This window comes from Podarcis bocagei, assembly GCF_964188305.1.
Source record: "Podarcis bocagei genome assembly, chromosome: 2".
NCBI classification, from domain to species: Eukaryota; Metazoa; Chordata; class Lepidosauria; order Squamata; family Lacertidae; genus Podarcis; species Podarcis bocagei.
In genome coordinates, this window is record NC_138126.1 from 7,764,436 (window position 1) to 7,791,896 (window position 27,461).

The 27,461-nt window shown below is 44.7% G+C and overlaps 2 protein-coding genes across 2 annotated transcripts in view; both read left to right on the forward strand.

Annotated features, from left to right (window-relative positions):
- Positions 1 to 841: 841 nt before the first annotated feature.
- The window catches only part of LOC308579750 (vomeronasal type-2 receptor 26-like), a gene marked incomplete at its 3' end in the record, with an annotated part of 51,258 nt that continues 24,638 nt past the window's right edge, over positions 842 to 27,461 (forward strand). The window contains exons 1-2 of the mRNA XM_081180684.1: positions 842 to 876; positions 11,008 to 11,284. Of these exons, the coding sequence (XP_081036810.1) occupies positions 11,159 to 11,284 (126 nt within the window). The 5' untranslated portion in view covers positions 842 to 876; positions 11,008 to 11,158. The remainder of the gene's footprint in view (positions 877 to 11,007; positions 11,285 to 27,461) is intronic.
- LOC308578938 (vomeronasal type-2 receptor 26-like) lies at positions 12,261 to 18,048 on the forward strand (the record flags this gene model as incomplete). Its single annotated transcript, XM_081179531.1, has 4 exons — positions 12,261 to 12,650; positions 13,850 to 14,023; positions 15,465 to 15,591; positions 16,438 to 18,048. 4 exons carry the CDS (start codon positions 12,261 to 12,263, stop codon positions 17,346 to 17,348), a joined length of 1,602 nt encoding a protein of 533 aa, XP_081035657.1. The 3' UTR covers positions 17,349 to 18,048.

Genomic DNA, 27,461 nt, shown 5'->3' on the forward strand with positions numbered 1-27,461 from the left:
CCTCTTCAGACAATGGAACGACTCTTCTTTTCTTATCTCTGCAGCCGTGATCTCCTGGATGCTGTGGTTCCTGTTAGGCAGTAAATGTGCATGCGCACTCAGCCAGTTTCCCTCCCTCCCACCCCAGGCCCTTCATGTGGCTCCAGGTACGGGCAACTCATGCTATGCCACTGGTATACGTAAATACTTGTGTGTGGTCAACACTTTCTGGAGGACTTTCTGGAAGGGAGGGAGAATCGCTTAGTAGGTGGAATGTTGAGGTAAAAGGGGAGGAGGTATCTGTTGGAGGACAGAACATTGGAAATGAAGAGTCAGGATTGGTCAGTTAAAGCAACAGATAGGTAGCCGTGTTGGTCTGCCATAGTCAAAATAAAAAAATTCCTTCCAGTAGCACCTTAAAGACCAACTAAGTTAGTTCTTGGTATGACTGGAAAGAGAAGCTGCTGAATTGCAACTCATTACCAAACTTAAAACCATGGAGAGACCTGGTCTGAACAAAGACATTGGATTCTTATCTCATTATACATGACTAAGCCATTTCTCACCTTCTCACCCCTTGCCTTTTCCTGTAGGACCTATTACAGTCGTTAAGAGTCGTCAACAGGCTCATCTCAGCTACCTGCCAATCTCCCATTCCCACCACCCTTCTGAGTAATACCCCTCCCCACCTTCTCACTATATAGAAGGATCTGGCAACTTCTGTTTCAGTGTATCTGAAGAAGTGTGCATGCACACGAAAGCTCATACCTAGAACTAACTTAGTTGGTCTTTAAGGTGCTACTGGAAGGAATTTTTTTATTTCACTTAAAGCGGTTAGTGCAGCCTTGTATTTAAGCACTCGCCTGGTTGCCATAGGTGACCAGGAATTCCAGGCAGGTTGGTAGAGGAGGGAAGGCTCTTTCCTCGTTAAGCAAAACCTATTGCATCACTATTCATGCATTTACCATCTTTGGGCAGATGCTATGGGGAGGGGATGCTCAGCAGGGCCCTCTTATCCAGTGGTGTCGCAATGGGGGCAGGGGGGCTGTGCACCCCGGGTGCCATGTCTGGGGGGGGTGACAAGAAGGCACTCCGCGGGGGCTCACGGCGGCGTGAGCAGCCATCACACTGCCATAGCCACATGTGGAGGATCTGTAGCCACGAGCAGAGGATCCCAGCACCGGCGGCAAACCACCATGTACAGCGCATGTGTGGCGTCGCACGCATGCACTGTACATAATGACGCCGCACATGCGCTGTACACAGCGGTTTGCCGCCGACACTGCTTGAGCACCGTGTGGATGGCGGGATCCCTCCGTCGCTGCTACAGCCACGAACGGAGGCTCCTCCCTGGCTGCAGCCACGAGCAGAGGATCCCGGCACCATCTGTACGGCGCTGGAGCGGCGCTGCCAGCAAAACACTATGTACAGCACATGTGAGGCCAGTGTGTTGTAGTGGTTAAGAGCAGTAGTCTCGTAATCTGGGGAACTGGGTTAGCATCCCCGCTCCTCCACATGCAGTTGCTGGGTGACCTTGGGCTAGTCACACTTCTTTGAAGTCTCTCAGCCCCACTCACCTCACAGAGTGTTTGTTGTGGGAGAGGAAGGGAAAGGAGAATGTTGGCCGCTTTGAGACTCCTTCGGGTACTGATAAAGCGGGATATCAAATCCAAACTCTTCTTCTCTTATCAAATGCTTGTCGTCAACAGGAAACAAAATGCAAGGAAAGGCACTTGTGAACAAAGTCAAACAGTCTTCCTCAGACAGTTTAGAGCAATTTGAACCAAGAGTTGCAGCTGATGCTGCAAATAAAAGGGATTTTTCAGGGTTTGATATTGCTCTGAAACAGGGATGGGGTTAACAGCCCAAGTGTAGTGGTAGACCCTGCAGTCTCAATTTCTAGATACACCCTGTGTGATGCCAGATTTTTGTGTCCTCCCTCGCCTCTCACTTTCCATTCTGCGTCATAGATGCAGCGCCTCCCGTGGCTCCCCCAAGACTCCACACCCAGTGTGGCCAAACAGGTCGCCCTCCCCTAAATCTGCCTCTGCCAGGGGCCTCATTCCTTTTCTAAGCAACTTTCTTGGGTTCACGTGCCACTGGTGAGCAAGGAAGGGCAGAGGCAGAAGTGAGTGTAGCTGCGGGTGGAATTTGCAAGAAAGAGTTCTGAAAAGGGAGAAAACCTTTTGAGCAATACATGAAGCAAAATGCCACATTTTTTATAATTCGCCATTCTCTGATTTTGCAACACGGTTTTCTAGCCAAGTAAGATATATAATAATATATATTTAGTAAAGTATAAATGCATGTTAGTGAATGTGGAATACAAAAATGCATTGTATTAGAGGAAATCAGGGGAAAAAATACATTAGGCAATGTTATGTATTAAAATGTACATAATAAGCATAATAATCGGATACTCCCTACTGATGTGGATAGATTCCTCCAAGTTGGTAGGCCCACCACCTGCCTCCTTGATCCGTGCCCGTCTTGGCTGATTAGGGAGTGTCCAGATGTTGCGCGGACCCCCCTGGTTGAAATTATCAATTTGTCCCTTGACACGGGGACATTCCCAGGGGAACTGAAGGAAGCAGTGGTGCGTCCACTCTTAAAGAAAACTTCATTAGATCCCTTAGACCTATCCAATTACCGCCCAGTTTCAAATCTTCCATACCTGGGTAAGGTAATTGAGAGAGCGGTTGCTGAACAGCTTGGTAGGTTTCTGGAGGAAACATCGGCATTAGATCCATTTCAGTCCGGTTTCCGTCCTGGTTTTGGGACGGAGACGGCTCTGGTTGCCCTAACAGATGATATTCGTAGACAACTGGATCGAGGCGGGTCAGGACTGCTGATCCTTTTAGATTTGTCAGCAGCCTTTGACATGGTCGATCATGATCTTCTGGACCATCGCCTTGCAGACGTGGGGATACAGGGCATAGCCCGTAACTGGTTGTGCTCTTTTATCTCTGGTCGGGGACAGAGGGTGGCACTAGGGAGGGAAATGTCGTCACGCCACTCCTTGGTGTGTGGAGTGCCGCAGGGCGCAATTCTCTCCCCAATGCTTTTTAACATCTTTATGCGCCCTCTTGCCCAGATTATCCGGAGCTTTGGGCTGGGCTGTCATCAATATGCTGATGACACTCAGCTCTATCTACTGATGGATGGCCACACCAACTCGGCCCCTTACACACTGACCAGATGCTTGGAAGCTGTGGCTGGATGGTTTCGTGGGAGCCGATTGAAACTAAATCCTTCGAAGACAGAGGTCCTATGGCTAGGTCGGGATAGCATGGGGATGAGGGACCAACTCCCTTCTCTTGCGGGGGCCCAATTAGTGCCATTGCCTTCCGTTAAGAGTTTGGGTGTAATCCTTGACGCCTCCCTTTCCATGGAGGCGCAAGTCACAGCAACAGCCAAGGCGACATTTTTCCACCTTCGCCGCACCAAGCAGTTGGTCCCTTACCTTTCCCGCCCCGACCTGGCCACAGTGATCCATGCAACAGTCATCTCCAGGCTTGACTACTGTAACTCGCTCTACGCGGGGCTGCCCTTGAAGCTGTCCCAGAAACTCCAGCGGGTACAGAATGCTGCAGCGAGGCTCCTCACAGGGTCTCTGCCATGGGAGCATATTCATCCAGTGCTTTTCAAGCTGCACTGGCTCCCGGTGGAGTACAGGGTCAGATTTAAGGTGCTGCTTTTGACCTTTAAAGCCCTTCACGGCCTAGGACCCTCGTACCTACGGGACCGCCTCGCCTGGTATGCCCCACGGAGAGCCTCAAGGTCCATAAATAACAACACCCTAGTGGTCCCAGGCCCTAAGGAAGTTAGATTGGCTTCAACCAGAGCCAGGGCCTTTTCAGCACTGGCCCCAACTTGGTGGAACGCTCTGTCTCATGAGACCAGGGCCCTGCAGGATCTGATCTCTTTCCGCAGGGCCTGTAAGACAGAGTTGTTCCGCCTGGCCTTTGGATTGGAGCCAATTTGATTCCCTCCGCCCCCTTTTTCTTTTTTCTTTTCCTTCTCCTGCAATGAGGCTCCATTTTAATATTTTAATGTTCCATTATTTTAATGTTGTATTTTATTTTTGTTTTTAAGTTGTAATCACTCATCTTGTTTTTATTATTGCTTGTAAGCCGCTCTGAGCCCGGCCTTGGCTGGGGAGGGCGGGGTATAAATAAAAAATTATTATTATTATTATTATAAGTCACACAAGAATCCTTCAAATGAGAACATTCTGTGCTAGAAGTGAATACATCACAAATTAGGAGAACCAAACTTAAGATTGGGGAAATGAGAAACCGACATTGGCAGATTCACCCATCCCTACACCCCAGTTTGAGGAAGGGGCCAAAATACATTAACAGGCTCAGAACACTGTGGGCTGGAAGGATGTCAGCAAAATCAGCACTCTGCCTTCGTAAGATCCTCCTTCCAAGAAAGGAAGCAGTGGGTGTCAGAAGTATCACAACCTCCACCTACCTCAGGGAAGGGGCATCCGCAGCAAAAGCAGGAAGTTGTGGTGACACGCTGAGCTGGTCAGGCAGTGACTGAAGCACATGGCAGTGTTTGAATAGCTGCCATGCTATGCGCGGCAAACAGAAGCAGTAACTTCCTCACGCTGCTAGGGACTAGCTGTAACTCCAAGTGTCCAAAACTGAACGATGCTGCCTTCGCTGCTGCTTCTGCCTCTAAACTTTGGTCAAGGAAGGTTCTGGAGGCTTAGTGAGTGCTTAGTATCAGTTATCACAGGAAACCCCTCAACCCCGAACATACCCCTATTGTGTGAAATCAGATGGTCTAGGCACGAGAGAGGGAAATATCTGTTTATGCCTGGGGAAAACACATGAAAGACCCTTGAGGAGACCCACTTGAGGGAGCCAGTGTGGTGTAGTGGTTAAGAGCGGTAGTCTCGTAATCTGGTGAACCGGGTTTGTGTCTCCGCTCCTCCACATGCAGCTGCTGGGTGACCTTGGGCCAGTCACACTTCTCTGAAGTCTCTCAGCCCCACTCACCTCACAGAGTGTTTGTTGTGGGGGAGGAAGGGAAAGGAGAATGTTAGCCGCTTTGAGACCCCTTAGGGTAGTGATAAAGCGGGATATCAAATCCAAACTCCTCCTCCTCCTCCTCCTCTTCTTCTTCTTCTTCTTCTTCTTCACTGGATCAGATCAAAGGCCCATTCAGTTCAGCTTCCTGCTGTCACAGTGGCCAATCTGATGCCTGTGGGAAGGCCGCAAGCAGGACCTGGGCGCAAGAGCAGTCCTTCAGAGTTGGGGTTCCCACAAACTGGTATTGAGAGAGCTGCTGCCTCTAGCAGTGGAGAATCGAAATACTTAGTAGCCATTGGTAGCCTTGTGCTCCGTGAATTTGTGCAATCCTTTTTTTAAAAAAGCTTTCCAAGTTGGTGGCCACCCCTGCCTCATGTGGGAGCAAATCCCATAGCATGACTATTTTCATCAGAGAAAAGTTGGAGGGTATGGAGTTATGTGACCCCTGAGCCAAGTGGGTACAACCTTTATAAGACACTTGAAGGCAGCCCTGTATAGGGAAGTTTTTTTAAATGTTTCATGTTTTATTATGGTTTCATATATGTTGGAAGCTACCCAACATATATGGCGGCCAAGAGGGCCAAAATGGAGCCCGGCAGGCTTTCGCTGCGCATGCAGCTCCTTGCCAATCACGGAAGCGTCCTCCTGCCTCTTTGGCCGGTTAGCAGAGCGATCACAGCGGTCAGAAGCGATTGCAGTGTGTGGGTAATAAATCAGAACACACACAAGGCGTTCTCTTATCTTCTTCAGCCTTTAATCGTGTAGCATAACATCGTAAATTACACCCGGTGAAAGCTCGCACATCTTTCCTCTCGCAGAGCGTACGAGAAAGACACACTCAGAGTAAACCACTCCCGTATGTGTCTTGCAGCCACGCCTCAAGATGTGAGACGTCACTCAGAACTCTTTAACCCTGTAAGTTCTGAAACCCTTAACAGAGTGGCTAGGGCAACCCAGTCAGATGGGGGGGGGGGGAATATAAATAATAAAATTATAGTGGAATAGGGTGTCCCTATTTCCACCAGCGAAATATTGGAAGATATGGTACTTCCTTGTGACTGTCCTAAATTATGCAACATCCAGCTTCATTTTATGCCTTGTACCTGGGAGACCAAGGTTCAAATCCCTGCTCACTTTTTAGGCTCGTTGAGTGACCTTGGGCAAGTCTCTCGGCCTAACCTACCTCAGAGGTTTGTTGTAAGGATAATATAATTCAGTTTCTAAAACACTATCGTCTCCTGCCTTACTAGCCTTTATCCATCATGGCTTCTCTACTGATGGTTGCACTTTGCTGGTTTCATCAGACCTAGCAGGACCCAGATTGGCAGCCCCATCTGTGAGTTCTCTCAAAGTTGTTTTTCTCTGGCTACAACTCTGCCCCTGCCCCTCGAGGAGGTTGCAGAGGAGGTGGACCTTCTCAACCTTCTCATTATCAAAATCTCTAGTCCAGGGATTTCCCCAAAGGTGGCCTTTGAGTCATAGACATCAGACTCAAAGACAGGATGAGTTAAAAGTCTTGTAATAAGCCTGAAAGAAGAACTGGGACATAAATATCTCCAATACTACTGAGAACCTGGTCTCAGACATTGGGGGCAGAGGACTAATTTTTGTAGGAGTCTTCATTTTGTTACTTTTTTTCTGAAGCTACTGTAGGAGTCCAGCTGTGCTACTAATGTCACTGCTGCCACAATACAGTAAGACTCTGGCAGGCGTAGCCAGGGTGATATTGCTGCTACTACGTCTGCTGCTAAGGTTCCATGGAACTAGTGGGATGCTGAAAGCAAAATGCCCCTTGAATCTGAAAAAGGGAAATGATCCACTAAATTATTACCGACCAGGAGACCAGCTCATTAGTGGGGTCATCAGTCCACAAGCTGCAGTGGATGTTCCATACGACTTTTCCCAACCACCCAGAAACAAGGTGGTATAGGGATCAGGGTCTTGGATAAAGGCCTAGGACACAACGATTTAAGTTCTCCATCAGAACTTCTAGTATTGTTGCTGGGAGGGAGAAAAACTTGTTGCTATTTGCTGTGGCCTCATCTACTGGCAGCTGTTGATATGCTTGGGCCAAGTCCAGCTTGCCAAAAATTTTCGACCCAGCCAGGGTGGCAAGGACATGGCTGACCACTGGCACTGGGTATGCATGGGCCGTGAGGGCCTTGTTTATGGTACATTTGTAGTCTGCGCAGATGCGGACCGAACTATTAGGCTTGACGGGTGTGACGATTGGGGTTTCCCAGGGGGCATTAGGCACCGGCTCCAGCACTCCTTGCTCCACGAGCCGGTCCAATTCCTCGTCTATATGGGGTTTCAGGGCGAATGGGACCTGGCGGGCCTTGAGCCTGACCGGTCGTACTGCGGGGTCAAGCTGTAGAGCAATGGGGGGGCCCGTATACTGTCCCAATTTCCCATCGAAAACCCCCGGAAATTCCTTGCATATGGCGTCCACGTCCACTTGTAAGCTAATGTGGTTCACCCCGGTGACGGCTAGCCCCAGTGGTCCAAACCATGCCAATCCCAGTAAGCTAATGTAGGGGCCCTTGACCACAAGCAAGTCCAGTTGCCGTGTCCGCTGTCGGTATTGCACCCTGAAGGTCCCCACCCCCATTGTGGGGACCTTACGTTTCTGGAAGTCCCAGAGGGTGAATGGGGCCGGCCTGAGTTTGGGACCCCCAGTAGGACACAGTTTCCTTAAGGTCCTTGCCGAGATTATGGATAGAGTTGAACCCGTGTCAAGCTCCATGCGGCATGGGGCCCCCTCTATCTGTACCTCTACATAAATTTTCTCTACGTTGGGGTGGGGTAACTGGTATACCTGGAAGTCCTTGAGCTCCGTCGAGTTGCCTTGGTGCGTTGGGTCCCGGGACTTGGGGCTCTTGGATTGGTCATCTGATGCCTGGTGTCGGGTGGGCCGAGCTCGACACACCCAGGTGATGTGTCCCGATTTTCTGCACTGCCTGCACTCTGCATTGCGGAAATGGCAGGTCCTCCTCTTGTGACTCTCCCCGCAGCTTGCGCAGTTCCCTCCTTCTCGTCGAGGTAGCTGTGGTCTGTGTGCTGCTTGAGTGCGCTGCTGTACTCGGTGCACCTCCTCCCTGTCGGATCCTGAGTCGTCGGTGAGGTCTTCGTGGTGGACCCTCGGTTGGGACGGCAGGCTCGGCTGTGCCTCTTGCGTTGACCTCTCGGCAGCTTCTGTTGCCAAGGCCTCCTCCAGAGCGACCTGGAACGTTAGGGCCTTCTTAGCGTAGAGGCGTCGTTGCAGCTTCTCATCCTTCAGGCCACCGACGAGGCGGTCACGAAGCATGTTCTCCAGCTCTGAGAAGTTGCAGAACCTGGCGGCTTGGCGGAGAGAGGTCACAAACCCAGTTATGGTTTCCCCAGGGGCTTGCCGCTTTGCGTAGAAGGCATTTCAACGAGCCACCACTGAGGGCTGCGGCGAAAAGTGCCCCTTCAGCTGTTCCATTATTGTTTTGTATGGAACAGTAGCAACGTCTTCAGGCGCAAGGAGAGCCCGGGCGACTTCAAACGTCTCCTCTCCGCAGACGCTGAAGAATATCGCCCTCTTCTTGGTGTCTTCTTCGTCGGTGACACCCTTGGCTTCTAGGAGGAAGGTGAAACGGGAGGCGTACGCTTCCCAGTCTCCAGATGCTGGGTTGAATGGCGAGAAGCTGCTGTTGGCTGCCATTCTGAGTTCCTTGTGTCCCGGAGCTGAAGCCTGGATACACGGTGCGAGGCAGCGGTGCGAAAGGTGGCGGTGCTGCGGTGCTGTGTGTGGCAGTCAGCTCAGCGGGATCCCACCTTCGTCGCCAGTGAAATATACTCAGAGTCGCAAAGTGATTTCATGCTCTTTATTCAGCTCATAGTGGTGAGGAGGAATGAATGAAAGTCCCCTCAAAGTATCTGCTTTATATACATTCTTTACACAATGGGCGGCACATGATTGGCTAATTCTGGAATTCTACTGTAAGCCAATCAGGTTGTGGATTCACTTCTATCTGGAGCATGATTGGGTGGTTCCTGCCAACCAATCATACTGCTGCATTGTTCTAGGACCAATCAGACTGCTGCATTCTGAATCCTATTGTTCTAGGACCAATCAGACTGCTGCCTTTTGGATCCTATTGTTCTAGGACCAATCAGACTGCTGCAGTTTGGATCCTATTCAACTCAGTACATAACACTATTTATATAATCCACACCATACTGGAGTTCGTAAACTTTCATCATGTCCTGCCTTACTAGACTTTAACAATCATAGCTGTTCTTTAGTTTCTGGGATTTTACTAAAGTTCATGACCCCTCAAATTAAGCAGGGCCCAGACTGATAGCCCCATCTGTGAGTTCTCACAAACATGCTTTGCCCACATTCTTTCCGTGCCCATTGAGTCACACACAGATGCCAGGGAGATGGACCTTCTCAACCTTATAATTATTCTAGTCCAGGGATTTCCTCAATAATGGCCTTTGAGTCCAAAAATAAAATAAACACCATAATCACAGGCAGGATGAGGTAACTTACTGTCACAAGCCTGCAAGAACAACTGGGTCATAAATATCTGAAGCGTGGACTGAGAGATTTGGGGCAGGCAGGGATCATTTCTGTGGCAGGTTCCCTTTTGGTACCTTTGCTTAAAGCTACTGTATGAGTCCAGCTGCACTCCTAATGTCACTGCTATCACAAGAGTTTATGACTCTTGCAGGCATGGCCAGAATGATATTACTGCTGCTGCTATTTCTGCTGCTAATACCCCATGGAGTCAGTGGGATACTGAAAGCAAAATGTCCATTAAATATGAAAAAGGATCATGATCCACTGAATTATTACAGGCCAGGAGACCACCTCATTAGTGGGGTCATATATCAAGGTGGTGTTATAATTTACCAACCTGACTTTTCCCAGCGCCCCGTAAACCATGTTATGAGGTAAGTGACTGTATGTTACCCACCCTACATTCACAAACTCTGCTATTAGCACTTAATTTCTGGCCATCCCTAATAAACCCTTCTCCCTCCTTTGCCCATCTCTTGATTTTGAAAGAATCTCAGTGCCCACTGGCCTCTTGGTACCCTGCAAACAGGGAGGCTAATTCTGAACCCTTTGGGGGCTTCAGTTTAATTTAAAAAGGCAGAGAACAGCCGATCATCTCTTCTCCTGCTTCTGTTGGCAAACTTCTGCAGTTTGTTCAGGTCCTGTTGAATCAAATTGTTGGCTTGGGTTTGGAATGAATCAGGCAACATTGGGTTTTTGTGTGACCCTGTGACCCCCATATTAAGTGACATTTGCTCCCTTTGTGGGGTGCTGCAAAATGCTGTGTTTTCTCTGCAAAACATTTGGCAAACTTTAGTGCAGGTTGAAGTGAATCAGACTAAATTTGATTTTGGGGTGTTAACTACAAACCTCAGTTCCAGACTCGCAAGGAACTAAGCTTTCTCTGCGTCTCTCTAATAGCTAGGTAAGTGGGCAGGGTAAATTGTTGGAACAGATGCTTTTCATCATGAACTCCTGAATCTTGACCTTGTTCTCAGCTGTGATTTAATGTTGCTACTGTTGGAAAAGAGCAAACATATTTCCTTCTTCTGAGCTTCTAGTTCATGCATTGAATACGTGAAACCACACAAGGGCACTACTTGTCTGTCAACCTAGCCAGCACTTGTTTAAAGCCACTATGTCAGTGATAACTCTGACTATCAAACCTCAGAGATTTTGTTTTATGTCCTCTCCAGGCAATATGTCTGCTACTTCTTTCTTTCATTCCTTCTCATCCTGTACATAGTTCCTGTCAAGTGTCTGAGCTCCAGAAACTGTAAGTTATCATTCCAATCAAATTCACCCAAGCTGCAAGCTCTCCTAAAAATTATTTATTTCCTTGTTGGAGCGCATGGCCCATTAGATATAAGACTAGTAGATTCTTCTTAGGTTCTTATAGAACAAAGAGTATGACATGTTGTCTTCATTAAATGTTTATTCATTTATTTGCAGTTCAACATCAACATCAGCGAACTCCTATCCCACTCTGTCCCCCTTATTTGCCATTCAGGAGATCAACCAGAATCCTAAGCTTTTACCCAATGTCACCCTGGGCTACAGCATCTATGAGGCCGCTTTTGATGTCACAACAGCGGCTGATGCCATGCTAGACAGCATTCCAAGCTACAGCTGTGGAGGACAGAATAATGTGTTAGCTGCTTTTGAAGAAACAGCTACTGAAATCTCCAGCCATATTTCAAGAATGTTGAGCATCTACAAAATGCCCCAGGTAGGACTTTGTTTCATTCCTCATTTCTATATCTCCACCAGTGTTGAGAAACCCCTTCACCCCTCCAGAGGTTTCTGAACTACCAAGCCATCCATTGCTGCCCATCAGCCATGCTTGTGGGGACAGATGGGAGTTGTAGTTCAACAACAACCTAAGGGCCCAATTTTCCACATCCCTACTCTCCAGGGAACATAAAACAGAAGTACCCAAAAAGAGAGACCATAGAAAGAATATCACATTTTAAGAAAGTGGGAACTGATTTGGAAAGCCCTGGGTCTCTTTCTCTCACTCTCACCAGACTGGCGTAGGAAGAATTAGTATCATATTTCAACATAGTCCCTCGCTCCCCAGGAGTTCTTCTTTCTCAGGCAGACCTGTGGCTGTCTAGAAGCTAATTTAAGGTTAAGGGGCCTGCACTCCTGCAGACTGTGTCACTGCCTATCTTCTGCTTCTGCCTCTCATTCTTTGATGTGGCCCATTGTGATTCTTAGAAGAGGTTGGAATGCCATGACCCCTGAATGCCCCAGATGCCCTATTCTGCCTCAGTATTCATTAGAGCCACTTCCTTCTCTGTGAGCTCCAGGTTTTCCACCGGAGGCATGAAATGCTTCCCAGAAGCAACTGGTTAGTCACTGTGAAAACAGGATGCTGGATTAGATGCCACATGACCTCTTTGGAGGTCTTTAAGCAGAGGCTTGACAACCACATGTCAGGAGTGCTCTGATGGTGTTTCCTGCTTGGCAGGGGGTTGGACTCGATGGCCCTTGTGGTCTCTTCCAACTCTATGATTCTACGATTCCATGATTCTATGATCATTGGCCTGATCATGTGACAGGGCCTTTCTTTTTTATTCCTGAAAACAAGCCACAAATCCTTTTCTTTCTAGATCAGTCTGGGCTCCACTGCTTATGATCTTAAGGGGAAAAGACAGTTCCCTTTTATCTTCTGGATGGCCCCAAAACAAGAAACCCAGTACATGGGGATTGTCAAGTTGCTGCTCCACTTCGGGTGGACATGGGTCGGTCTCTTTGTTCCAGACAATGACAATGGAGAAAGGTTCCTGAGTGCTTTCACACCTCTGATGATCCGTAGTGGAATCTGTGTTGCTTTCTTGGAAAAAATGCCTTTTTTCATTATGAACATGTCATCCTTACATTGTAGACCATCTGTCTTGAGACAAGTCAAGGTGTTCATTTACTATGGAGACTCTGAAAATGGAATTTATACAATCACATTCATACAACGCATTCATGAAGTGAGGGAATCTCAGGGGTTAGTTTGGATCACAACAGATGTTACTGACATTGATGTGATGTTGTTTGGTGATGTGGCTTCCTTCCAGCCTGCCCAAGGTTCTTTGTCCTTGGTAATGAATACCAAAAAAAGGACAGAACATCCTCACTTTTCATCTGAAGCTGCAACTGCAGCTGCACAATTTTGGTCGAGAGCATTCAATTGTTCATGTTCAAACAATGTGCTATCCGTGGAGGGTTGGACAAGATGCACAGAAAAGGAACCACTGGAAACCTTGCCCCAGGAAGCGGTTGAGGGAATCTGGTCTCAAGACCGCTACAACATTTACTACGGTATCCAACTTGTGGCTCAGGCTTTAAATGCTGCATATTCATCCAGATCCAAATGGAGGTTAATGGCGGGTGGAGGAGACAGATTGGAACGTCAAAGGTTGAAGCCATGGCAGGTCTGTCCTTACCCCTTTTTGCCATCTGTTTTCCATCATTGGAATCCGTTACGGAGTCTATATCTTTTGTAGTTTATCACATTGTGATTGTATGCCCTGTCTTTGACTGAGCATCCTGATAATTTTTTTGTTTTTGTTCATCTTTTTTGTGTCTCTACAATAGTTTGAAACTAATTAATATAGAAAAGCATTGGGAAATATTCATTCACAAAATAGGGCATGATAAATTGCTAAGGAGTGTTCTGTCACATTGGTATTTAAGATATTTATTTCGTAAGATGCATATATCGCTTGACTGCTCAAAAAACCTCAAAACAGTTTACAAAAATGTTAAAACAATCAAATTCTAATAAAGAAATTTAAAACCCTAATTTGAACCCTATTTCTGAAACATATACAAAGTTGAAATCAGAATAGAATAGATTATAGCAAATTAAAAAGCATGTAACTTTTCTAGAGTTCCAAAGTGCTTTCCTGGCCATGTCCTTAATATATGTTTATTTGACTCTTATCCCCAAGAGGATTTAAAACCTGATAAAGGACCTGTTATAATGACCTGAAAGTCACCAAATGAAGCAGATAAAAGGTCTCTGCCTCTATCTCCCTGATTTAGGATCGATCGCTCAAAAGTGGTAAGCGGTCTGGAACCTTTCTCAATTATCAAAGGAGAACAAGATTATATCCCACAAAATATCCAACTTCATGAATGGATTTGATAAATCAAATGCCCAGGAAACATCTTGCAATTGTTATGCAATTATATAGTGTACTGTCATCTGCAATGGAGTTTGCACCCAAGCCTGTAGTTCCCACACGCAACCCTGATATCATGTTTTCTAAATGCTGGTGTTTCTCTGCCATTCTAGCTTCACCCTTTCTTAAAAGAAATCCAGCTTTCCAATTCATCCATAGGAGGGATGTATTTTGATAAGAATGGGGAGCTGACTGCCAACTTTGATATCATGAACTGGGTCGTATTTCCCAATAGATCTCACAGCAGAAAGAAAGTTGGGAGCATCGAGGGACAGGCATCCTTCGATGTAAAGTTCACCATTAATTCAGAAGCCATTGTGTGGCCAGGGAACTTCAGCAAGGTCATTGCATTCATTGATTGATTGATTGATTGATTGATTGATTGATTGATTGATTGCATTAATATTGTGTCAGGAGTCATGCCCCCCAAGACTCTGGGGGAATGCCTTGTAAGTGAGTAGCAGCTTCAAGAAGACACAGGGAGGACTCAGGACGCAGTGGATTAATTAGTGGAAGTTTACTGAGGCAGAAATAAGCTTGACAGTTCAGTACAAGATCCCTGGAAGGGCACTCTCTTAACAATCCAGTTGCAGTAAAATACAACAGTAAAAAAATTAAAACGAACAACATACTCTGAGAAAATCAATTCAGAATGAGAGAGTGAAGGAACATCAGAGAGAGGGAAAGTAAGAATAACATTCGACCCCATCTCATTTATAGGCAGGCTGGGGGAGTTTGACCTGGAAGCACAACGAGCTCATTCCAGCTGCATGTCTGTTTCCATGGCAACCTTGGAAAACTTCCTGACACACTAGAAGATTCTGGAACACTTCTGTTAGATTCTATAAGCTTCTATGGCTTCTGTACTTCAGAAATGCCATTATACCTGACATATCCCACCTTTATGGAGCTCAAAAAGCTATATATGGTTTGCTGCCTCTTCTTTTTATCCCCACAACAACCCTGTGAAATAGGGCAGAGAGGAAGTGAACAGTCCAAGGTCACTCAGGAAGCTTCATGGCTGAGTGGGAATTGAACCTTGGTCTCCCGGGTAACCACTTCACCACTGCACTCTCTAACCACTGCACCACACTGGCTGCAGTTCCCTTGTGGTGACATCTGCTAAGCAGATAACCCTAAGATGACCCCTACCAGGGTGTCCGCCACTTCCCAGATGTCTGCATCACGGCTGTTTTCCTTGCCCTTTCTGTTTTGCATAGCAATTCAGTTGGAGAGGGGCAAAGAGAGGAGAGGCTGTCTTTACACTTTTCCTTGTTCATCCACTCAGAGGGGGAGATGAAAATGCATAAATGGGCCCAAAGTTGACAGGGGGGCCGTAGCTGCCATGTGGACTTTAACAGCTGCCCAATAATGCCTTATAAAATTTGTGCTTATAAAAACACAAAAAGACATATCATAGTAACAAACAGGCGCAATAAACCCCAAACACGTTTTAAAAGGCAATAGAGAGTTTAATTACCCTTTTACCTTAAACAATGTATAAATCCCATTATGGTTTTTAAATATGAAACTTTACATCAGAAACAAAATCATGTGTCCACAGTCCAAACAAAATTTGGAAGGGTCTCATTCCCATTTTAAGCTTCCTCGCCTGACCTCAGTATTCTAAAAATGATATTTATTTGAGCATTTTTTTCAGTCAGGGCCTTCAGATGATGTCTGTAATTTATGTTGATCTCCTTTGATGCCCCTTCTCCTTGTTTTTAGGTCGTGCCTCGTTCAAGATGCACTGAAATCTGTCGCCCTGGATACGCCAGAGTAGCTAAAGAAGGGGAGCCCGTTTGCTGCTATGATTGTGCTCCTTGTGCAGAAGGGACCATCTCCGTTCAGGAAGGCGGGTGACTCTAGAGGAAAGGGAGAGGCTTGCTTAATCAGGCCAAAGGCCCATCTAGTCTAACACCCTTTCACAATGTTGAACCAGATGCCTATGTAAAGCCCATGAGCAGGACCTTAGCGCAACAGCCGTCAGTGGAAGGGGACAAACATTTAAGCCTACAGAAGTTGGGTGTCACCCCACTCTCTGCCAAGTGGTAGCAAGATACTAGGGGGTTCCCGGGGCTTGCTCCTTTTGGGAAATGAATACTCAGGGGAGACTGCCATAGCTTTAAGAAATATGATTTATTCACATAGTTACACCTTCAGTCTGCATGGAGGTAGTCCAGATCTTAGCACATGATCAAGAGGGACTTGAGTGCAAGAAATCTCTCCTAACCATTCTTCAGCCAGTCTAGCCAAAATGGGTCCCTTCTTCTTCTCTGCCTTATTCTTCCCAGCACACCTTGGTAAAGACTCTCTTTTCCTGACACCTCAAATGCACACCACATCACCATGGCAACCTCTGTCTTCCCAGGCCCAAGAATTCCTCGCAGATGGGCCTTCAACAGCTTTTATCATGTTAGTACCTCTATCCCAGATAAGGTCCTGGCTTGGAAGGAAGTTTAGCCTGTATTTTTCCACTGGCTTACATGCTTCAGTACTCCAAATAATCAAAATCCTATCATTTATTAATCTCTTATTATTGTTCTCTACCTTTTTCTTCCCAGCACACCTTGCTAAAGACTGTATTTTCCTGACACCTCAAACGCACACTCCATCACCATGGCAACCTCTGTCAGAAAACAGACAGGTATGGATGTAAGAATTTTGTTAGTGATACTGAAGTCCTTCTTCTTCTCTTCAGATGCAAAGCATTGCACCAAATGCCCAGAAGAACAGCATGCAAATCAAGCAAGAGACAAATGTGTCCCCAAGACTATAACATTTCTCACTTATGAAGAACCCTTGGGGATTGTCCTGGTGTCCTTTGCTCTCTTCTTGTCCTTAACCACTGGTGTTCTCCTAGGAATCTTCATTAAATACATGGAAACTCCCATAGTCAAAGCTAACAATCGAGACTTATCCTATATCCTCCTTACCTCCCTCCTGCTTTCCTTTTTGTCCTCCTTCCTGTTCATCGGCCGACCAAGCAAAGTGACCTGCCTCCTCCGACAAACAGCCTTTAGCATCATCTTCTCAGTTGCCGTCTCTTCTGTTTTGGCAAAAACCATCACTGTGGTGCTGGCCTTCTTGGCCACAAAGCCAGGGAACAAGGTGAGGAGATGGCTGGGGAAGAGTCTGGCCAACTCCATTGTCCTTTCCTGTTCCGGTATCCAAATTGTCATCTGCACCATCTGGCTGGGAATCTCCCCACCCTTCCCAGACTCCGACATGCACTCCCAAGCTAGAGAGGTCATCCTTCTATGCAATGAAGGATCTGTTGCCATGTTCTACACTGTCCTTAGCTACATGGGCTTTCTGGCGGCTATCTGCTTAACGGTGGCTTTCCTAGCCAGGAAGCTGCCTGGAGCCTTCAATGAAGCCAAGCTGATCACCTTCAGCATGCTGGTCTTCTGCAGTGTTTGGGTGTCTTTTGTTCCCACCTACCTAAGCACCAAAGGGAAGTTCATGGTAGCTGTGCAGGTCTTCTCTATGTTGGCCTCCAGTGCTGGGCTTCTGGGCTGCATCTTCCTACCGAAGTGCTACATTATCATACTCAGGCCTGATCTGAACACAAAGGCACATCTATCTACAAAAAGTGACAGTAGTGTCTGATTTTTAGCTTCTTTGAATATTCTTAACTTCACATAAAATATGTTGTTAAGGTGGACTCTACCCTGGTTTGTGTCAGGACAATTGGAAACACAATTATATTATGAGTTGTCCTGCTTCTGCTTGCTACGGTATTGGATAATGTTGGAAAATTACAGACTTATTGGATCTGGAAGGACATGATAATAGATTTGGGTGGCATGCTTAATTATGGTATTACAAAGTTAAAGTAAATAAAGGATTCCAGAACCACATTATAAGAAAGTCGACCTACGAGGTATGGGATAGATACAAAAAATTAGTTGAAAGGAAAACCCCTTGTTGGCTCTCACCCTTAGAAGCTGTTTCTGTTAAAAAATTAAATATGAAAGGGATATGGGCCACCTATAGGGATTTGTTAATGGAGACAGAAAACCAGTTAAAATAGAAAAAAAATGAGGAGGTGAAAGAATTGATGGCAGATTGGTTAGAATACTACCAGATAAGTGATATGTTTAAGATAGATAAAAGAAAAGGTTTTGACACAAGATCAAAGTCTGAGGTAGAGTTGCTGATAATAATGTGAAAATATTATTAAAAATGTTCAAGCTATTGTTGGAATGGCATACAATGGATGAAGAAGTAAAATCTGTAATGATCCAATGAACAAAAGATTTTGGGTATAATATCCAAATGAAAGCCTGGGAAAAATTGTGAAAAGAGGACATAAAATTTACTGCATGCTGCTCATTGAATTTATTTATTTTTTAATGATGTATCGTTGGTATCTAACACCAGTTAAAATTGCAAAGATGTATAAAACCTGCTCAAAAGTGCACTGGAAGTGTAAAGAAAGCAAAGGTACGTTTTACCATATATGGTGGATGTGTAGTAAGGTAAAGACTTTCTGGGAAATGTTATATAATGAATTAAAGAAAATATGTAAAAATACATTTGTTAAAAAGCCAGAAGCCTTTCTGGTATGTATAATTAGTGAGGAGATACCTAGAGAAGATAAACATTTATGTATGCAACAACAGCAGCAAAAATTTTATTAGCCCAGAACTGGAAACAATAAACAATACCATCGAAGAAAGATTGGCAGATGAAACTGATGCACTATGCAGAGATGGCAAAGTTAACAGGAAAGATCTGAAACCAAGAAGATCAAATATTCGAAAAAGACTGGAAATTTTTTATGGGATTTAAAGGACCACTGTAAGCACTGATAAGCACTGATAGGAATGAAAAAAAGCTAGTTGTGTTAGAAAATCAGTTTATGTGCATTAAGAAGGAAGGGAAAATAGTTGGCCAATTTAGAAAGATGGAATTGATGTTCATTTTAAATTAAGAACCCATGGAGGGAGGGAGGGAAATTGACAAGTTCTAAGGAACTGGGTTGGATGATGTATGAAATGTAAAAATATGTTAAATCTGAAAAAACAATAAAAATATTATATATATAAAAAGAAAGAAACACTATTAAGTCATAGAATCATAGATGACCTAAGAGTGTTTGTAATTGTCTTGCCGCAAACATCTCCATCATCTGCACTTCCCAAACAACCGGTTTTAGCAACAAGGTAGTAAAAATAATAAACCTATGAGTTCAGGTTGGAAATTTTCAGAAGTGGTCAAATCACATCTTTCTTTTTATATTATTTTTTTAATTAGTTTCCTGAATTTTAACAAATAAGTCCAAATTATTTAAATTTAATACCCTTTGCCTGCTAATGTTATTAATTCTTTGCAATTGTCCTTCAAATAAGAAGACTTGCAATGTTTATGACTGATACCTTTTTATATTTATTTAAAATGTAAAAATTGAAATGGATGAAATGTAAGGAGGAAGAGGTACAAATGTGGTGAAATAGATAGGAATTATGGTAACCACAAGGTGGGAGTGAGGGAAGTCAAGCAGCTCATATGAGCAAAAACTTAATGTGAGTAATATAGATGTGTTTATATATAATGAAATGGAAACTTAATAAAATATTATTTTTAAAAAATGTATACACTTTTTTAAAAATAAAAAGGTTTCCCGCTCCTTTCACAAATATATGTTGATTGCTTTCTGATGCTGCCACATTCATTCTTCTTCTTTAATCACCTCCTTATTCTTCTGTTAGTCTTAATCCATTTTTGTAGCTAGCCTTCTTGTTTTCTTACAAACAGCAGCATTTTTATTTTCCAAACACATTGAATAGCCATTTTGCATGTTGAGCCTTTCCAGCAGTCTGTTCGCAGACCTAGAGTGGAGAGAGATTAATTGCCATCTTTCTCAGTTCATGCCATTCCTATGGAAAAATCCCTTCTGTTGTCCAAGGACGTGCTGAGTTATAAATAACTTCCGAGAAGATGCCTGCTCCGCCATTAAAATTCTGGAGGTTATTTTCCGCAGCTCGCAATTAAAGATCAGAATCACATTTATAAACTCCTGGCAAGTATAATTAAGAGTCCTTGGCAAATTGATTCTCTTCTCCACTTCTTTCTTCATATAGCTCAAAGAAAATTAATATAAGATCCATTCAACTTCAGTCAAGAGGCTAGGGTATAAAAAACATTGTAAACCCCTTTATTGAGTATAAATCATTGGCTTCTCTCTCTTCCTCTATAACAGATAACATCTAAACATCTAAACATGATTCTTTCATTTTGCGGTGAAGGTCAAAAGAGAAAAAGACCTTTTAGGAGGTTTAGGAGACCTTTTAGGAGCGTTAGGAGACCTTTCAGAACAAATATTGCCTTGCCTCCCCTTCCATTCTGGCTATTGTAAGTCTCTTCGCGCTAGTTGAAAATCATTAAAATACCTTCATGGCTCAAGCCAAGTCCATTCAGCAGCTGATTAGTTGCAGCCCTTTATCATATGCCATTTCAAGAGCGCCCCATAATTTATGCCAATATTCCAAATTGTACCTAAAAGAATGCATCTCTAGACCCAATTTTGTTTCACAAACTTGTTTTTGGAAGTAAAGCTTTTCTTGTTTGATCAAGAAACATATTATGAGAAAGGTCTTGAAATAGATAAAGAAAGAATTATAATTTCTGAAGAAGAGAGAAGTCTATAATTTTTTGACAGAGGCCCTTAAAAAGAAAAAACTATCCGCTTTAGATAGGGATGGGGGAGTCTTCTTCACCTATAAAGGCAAAAAGCAGAGAATTGTGGAACCAATGAAGGCACATGGCTTTGTAAGAAGATACAAAAAAGACTTTGGTGAAGTTTTGGGATCTAGGCAGGAAGAAGTGGAAGAGGGAGTGGTGAAGGAAGAAGAGGGCAGACCGTAAAGGGGGGAGTAGAAGGGTAAATAAGATATAACTGAAAATGGATCTTAGAATTCTTTCATGGAATGTAAATGGACTAAACAATAAAACGAAAAGGAATAAAGTAGCACATATTTTAATAGGACAAAATTAGACATTTGCTTGCAGGAGACACATATAAAAGGCAACATAGAAATTCATTAATAAAAATCTGGGGCAAGAATTCATCTCTTCAGATTAAAAAAAGAGGGGTAGTGATGTATGTCAATCCCAAATTAGTCCCCAAATTTTTATTTAAAGATGAAGAAGGTAGAATAGTGGTGACCAAAATGAGTCTAGAGGAGGAACAAATAATTTTAGTAGGAATTTATGCCCCTAATAAAAGAAAAGCAGACTTCTTTAAAACATTGGAAGAGAAACTGTTTGGCATATGTGATAATAGAATAATAGTGATGGGGGATCTCAATGGACTGGTTTCCCTGGATGTAGATAGAACTATAAGGAAATTAGAGAATGGGAAACTTACAGGGAATTGCTATATTTTACAGAGGGAGAACCAAAACTGAAATCAATAGAAATGTAAGGAGCCACGTTACAGATTAATAACAATATCATCAATTACACAAAAAGTTTAAAATTGACAGGGGAAATGATTTTTTTCTGACCAAAGCTCACGATTTGAAAAAGAACTTTTATAAAATAAAATGTACAATTTGTTATTAAAGTGGGAAACAAAAGACAAGCTTGTTAAAGCTTCTATGGTAAAGGTAAAGGACTCCTGGACAGTTAAGTCCAGTCAAAGGCAACTCTGGGGTTGTGGCGCTCATCTCGCTTTCAGGCCGAGGGAGCCGGCATTTGTCCACATATATCTTTCCGGGTCATGTGGCCAGCATAACTAAACCTCTTCTGGTGCAATGGAACACTGTGACAGAAACCAGAGTGCACAGAAAGACGGTTTACCTTCCTGCCACAGCAGTACCTATTTATACTTGCACTGGCCTGCTTTTGAACTGCTAGGTTGGCAGGAGCTGGGACAAAGCAACAGGAGCTCACTCCATCACAAGGATTCGAACCATTGACCTTCTGATCAGCAACCCCAAGAGGCTCAGTGATTTAGACCACAGCACCACCCGCTTCTATGACACAAGGGGCAATAGATATAGGACATAATATAGATCTGAATCTCTGTGAAAAACTTTGGAAGAGTGATTTGAAGTTCACAGCATTTAATTCTTTGAAGGAGAACTATATGAAAATGATCTACAGATGGTATTTAACTCTGAGTAGACTTGCCAAAATGTATGAGTCTGAATCAAATAAGTGCTGGAGATGCAATGAGGCTGGGAGTACGTTTTATCATATGTGGTGGACTTGTAAAAGGATAAAAGAATATTGAGAAATAATTTATAAGCGACGGAAGGCTGTGCCGAGCAAGAAAGGGACGTCACTTCCAGCCGCAGCAGCATCACCCTGAAGTGGAGAAGGGGGTCCTTGATGCTGCAGCGATAGCATACAAACTTAACTAGCAAATAAACGAAGAACTTAAAGGCTCCTGGCTTTTGTTTCAGGGCCCCTACTTGTGATCGTCCAGAGGCTTCGATGGAGACAGAAACAGGACAGAGCCACATAACCTGCCCAACCCAGAGACTGGAAAGAAAAGAGCAAACCACTCGGGTCTCGCCAAGCTCCCGTCCCCTCGTCCTAAGGCAGAAATATCTGGCGGCGTCGGAGAGAGGGAGGAAAAGAAGGCATAGCAGTTAAAAGGTCGAAGCTGGCAGCAGAGCAAAACAAGGGAGATCGCAAGAAGGCTGTGCTGAGCAGACAAGGGATGCCACTGCCACTCCCCTGTGCTGGGTCCCTCTGCCGCTGCAGCCGCCACCGCCGTGCTGAACGAGGGAAGGCCATACCGACAAAGCGGAAGTGCACCCCCGAACGGAGTACGTTCACAATTCAAAAAATATATGCAAACCAGAACACGCATTTCCAGGTTTGAAGTGTTCATAATCCAAAAACTGTGTTAACTAGGTTGTTCATAACCCGAGGCACCACTGTATATCTCACATATATATTTAAAACAACAGGTTTTTAAAATAATCCTGCCAATGTCTTGATCTGTGTACAGTTTGTATCAGATCTAGGACTCCTCTAGTGCAGCTACATTCTCTAACAGCCGCCAACCAGCTGCCACAGTGGGAAGCCACAAGCAGGACTGCAGGTTTAAAACTGCAAGTTTTTACAATAATCCTGCCAATGTCTTGATCTGTTTACAGTTTGTATCAGATCTAGGACTCCTCTACTGCAGCTACCTTCTTTCACAGCAGCCAGGCAGATGTCCCAGGGTCTTGCATGATGGCCTAGGACACCAAGATTGAAGTTCCACTTGGTACAAACTTCTAGCTGTATTGTTGTGAGGGCGAAAAAGTTTTTGCTATCCGTATAATCCATACAGGAGTTTATAAGCATCAATCATGTCCTGCCTTGCTCGTCTTTATCAATAATAACTGTTCTATAATTTCCTGAACTTTCCTGAAGTTGATGTCCCCTCAGGTTTAACAGGGCCCAGAATGACAGCCCCATCTGTGAGTTCTAACTAACATGCTTTGCTCTCGCTCTGCAGCTGCCCGTTGAGTCATACACAGATGCCAGGGAGGTGGACCTTCTTAACCTTATAATTATCAAAATCATGGTGATTTATTTATCTAGTCCAGAGATTTGCCCAGCGATGGTCTTTGAGTCCAGAAAAAACATAAACATCGTAATCATAGTCAGGATGAGCTAACATATTGTCATAAACTTGCTGTACAAAAAGAAGTGTGTTATAAATATCTGAAGCGTGGACTGAGAGATTTGGGGCAGGCAGGGATCCTTTCTGTGGGAGTTTTCCTTTTTGTACCTTTGCTTGAAGCTACTGTATGAGTCCAGCTGCACTCCTAATGTCACTGCTGTCAGAAGAGTGTGTGACTCTTGCAGACATAGCCAGGATGGTATTAGTGCTGCTGCTATTTCTGCTGCTTATTCCCCATGGAGTCAGTGCGATGCTGAAAGCAAAATGTCCATTAAATATGGAAGAGGATCACGATCCATTGAATTATTTCAGGCCAGGTGACCACCTTATTGGTGGAGTCATAAATCAAGGACGTGTTCATATTTACCCACCTGACTTTTCCCAGGGCCCCAGAAACCATGTTATGAGGTAAGTGATTTATGTTACCCACCTTGCGTTCGCAATCACTGCTATTTGCCAGACAGCAACTGATTTCTGGCAATCCCTGATAAACCCTCCTTTGCCCATCTATTGACTTAAAAAGAAGGTTTGGGGATTTAAATTCACACTGAGCCCTTTGTATTTTGCAAACAGGGAGGTTAATTCTGAACCACCTTTTGGGGCTTCAGTTTTTGGATTTACAAACCTCAGTTTGATGTATCAATTGCTCAGTTTGTGGGTTGATTCCAAATGCAGGATTTTCACTGCAAACCTTTGCAAACTGACTGCAAAATTTAGCACCGGTTTCGAGGGAATCCCAGATTTTAGGGTTCATAGTTACTTAAGCTAAATACTCAGAACTTCTGCAGAGTTACTAGGCAGCATTCCCAGCTTGAGGAAGCATCCCTGAGGTGTAAAACTCTCACAATCTGCTGGGACAGAATGCAAGAATTTGGGAGCCATGCCCAATGATACATTCTGGGGAAGAGCAGTGCATCAAGATAGGAGAGGGGACTGACTCCAACCCCGAAGAGGTTTGAAATCTTCAGTCAGGGAATTCCTGCAGGGAGAGAAAGAGAATAACTTGCAAGCAACTGAGATTTCTCTGCCTCTCCTTAAAAGCTAGGTAAGTGGGCAGGGGATATTGTTGGAACAACTTAACAAGTCCTGATGAGTTTTGGAACAAGTGCTACTCATCATGAACTCCTGGATCTTGACCTTGTTCTCAGCCGTGATTTAATGTTGCTACTGTTGGAACGTGGGTGGCGCTGTGGTCTAAACCGCTGAGCCTTGGGCTTACAGATCAAAAGGTTGGCAGTTCGAATCCCCGCAATGGGATGACCTCCCGTTGCTCTGTCCCAGCTCCTGCCAACCTAGCAGTTCGAAAGCACCCCAAAAAGTGCAAGTAGATAAATAGGTACTGCTCCAGCAGGAAGGTAAACGGCGTTTCCGTGCGCTGCTCTGGTTCGCCAGAAGCAGCTTAGTCATGCTGGCCACATGAACCGGAAAAACTGTCTGCGGACAAACGCTGGCTCCCTTGGCTTGTAAAGTGAGATGAGCACCGCAACCCCAGAGTCGTTCACGACTGGACTTAACTGTCAGGGGTCCCTTTACCTTTACCTTTACTGTTGGAAAAGAGCAAACACATTTCCTTCTTCTGTGCTTCTAGTTAATGCATGGGCTACTTGAAACCACACAAGGCCACGGCTTGTCTAGCAACCTAGCCAGGGGTTGTTTGTAGCCACTATGCTAGATTCAGGTAGATAGCTGTGTGGGTCTGACACAGTCAAAATTAAAAAATTAAAAAATTGTCCAGTAGCACCTTATAGACCAACTAAGTTTGTTCTGGATATCAATCAATTTATTTTATTGCATTAGCCGTGTGGCCATAGCATGATATATACATTGAAATAACAACATAAAATAGGGGTGGGGAGGTAAAGGTAGATATCGTCCTGGGCGATTACTTAAACAAAGAAAAAAAAAGGAAAAAAACTGCTGAGGCTGGAGGAGGACCGTTAAAGGGTCCTTCAGCTCCTCAGATATGTCCTAGCTCGATTGTCCTTGTACAATAAGGCTACTTGGAACTTCGTTCGGTTGTGCGTCGTATCGACTGCAGCTGTGGTGTTAAAGAAGAAGTTGGTGCCGCTTTCCTCTTCATTACACTAAGCAGGAAGTTTGCTGTCATCTCGGTAATCCAACAATCAGAATCCTGCAGAAAGAGGGACACTATCCAAGGCTGGATTGGAAGATGAAGCTTATTCACGAGGGGAGTTAAAAACCGAGATCTTTCATCTGTCCAGTTGGGACAGAAGAGCATTACATGTTCCATAGTCTCCAGGGCCGTGTCATTACAAGAGCATGTTCTATTTGCAATGGGAACTCTGGAATAACGACCTGACAGAACTGCTGTAGGAAAACAGTTGAGACGGGCGCAGGTAAAGGCCCTACGCTTAGCCTCCGAAGAAATTGTGAAGCAGTATAGAGGGATCCCTTCGGGGGGTGGAATAGCTAGGGCTAGGCCTGAACACGGTCCTCTTGCATAGGAAGCTGTGTTAGAAAAGTCAAGTTGCTGTAGTTTCTTTTTGATTGGAGGTAGGGCCGCCGGGCTGATACACTCTGAGCTAAGGACAGTTTTACAGTTCAAATCGAGAAGAGAGCGGAATTTGAGGTTAATTGTAGTTTTCCAAGGGGAATTATGAATATCTCTTAGGATCAGATTGGAAAAACCACCTCTAATTCGAGCATCCGATATTAGTAGGTGGAAGCTGTAGGAAATGGCTCGGCTCCATGCTCGTTTAACAATTGAGGACTGGGCAAACTCGAGTCGTAGGGCTGCACCTGAGACACATCTCGGGACGCCGGAAAGAGATCTCAGAAACATATGAAGTGGGCGATCCAAGTTACCTGATATTGCTGTAGTCCATACTTCGCATCCATATAATAATTTAGGGACAACTTTGGCATTAAATATTTGAATTGCTGCTGGAAGGTGTTTGCCGCCCTTCTGGTGGTAAAATCGGACAATGGCGTTAGAGGTCGTGGTTGCAGCAAGAAAGGCAGATTGAAGATGGGTGGTCCAGGAGAGATTATAAGTGAATATTACGCCTAGATATTTAAAGGCTTTTACCTTTTCTAAGTAGCCACCTGTGATCTTAAGCGGCTCCAGTTTGAGTTTGCGGGAACGAGTGAAGTGGAGGACTTTCGATTTTTTATAATTAATATTAAGAGCTTCCGCCTTACAATAGGCGGTAAATGCGTTAACTGCGTTTGCTAGGTCCGCAGCTGTTCTGGATAAGATGACGGCATCATCAGCATAGAAAAGGGAAGCAACGGGGTGGCCTGCTAAGTGAGGAGGGTACTTAGATGCTAGCTTCAAAGTGGAAATTGCATCGTGAAGATAGAGATTAAACAATAAAGGGGCCAAGAGACAACCTTGTCGGACGCCCTTGGCCGTTGGAAATGGAGTAGTGAGGGAGCCGTTTGGACCACTTCGGACGCGAGCTGTGGTGTTTGAATAAAGGGAAATAATTAGGGAGAGGAGGTGCGAATCAATTCCCAGATGGGCAAGTTTGGACCATAATCTCTGCCTAGGAATGGAATCAAAAGCAGCCTCCAGGTCCATGAAAGCGGCAAATAGGTGGCCTTGCCTTGGAGCAGTGTATTTACTGGCAAGGTGATAGAGAGTTAGACAGTGGTCCGTGGTTGACGCTGACTTTCGGAAACCAATCTGTTCCAGCGGTAGAATGTTCCTCTCCTGGACCCATGAGAGAAGTTCCTCCAGTAAAACAGCGGCAAATATTTTCCCCGGGATGGATAATAAACTGATGGGGCGATAGTTCCTAGGGATGTTTGGCTGGCCGCCTTTGAAGATCGGAACTATTATAGCTTCTCTCCAGGAGTCGGGGATGTCTAGGGCAGAGGAGATAGCGGTGACTACAGGAGTCAGGTGTTCGCTCCACCAAAGAGGATCAGTCAGGAAAAGGTCTAACGGGACCATGTCTGGGCCGGGGGCCTTATTCCTTCGCATTGACATTATGATGTTGAAAATGCGAGTTGAGGTAAAGTTTATTGAGGAAGTGGGACTGAGAGAGCAGGAACAGAGGTCCGACGGGGACTGAGGGAGATCTGTAAGAAGATTTGGAGAAGCGAAACTGGTTGAATAATAGGCA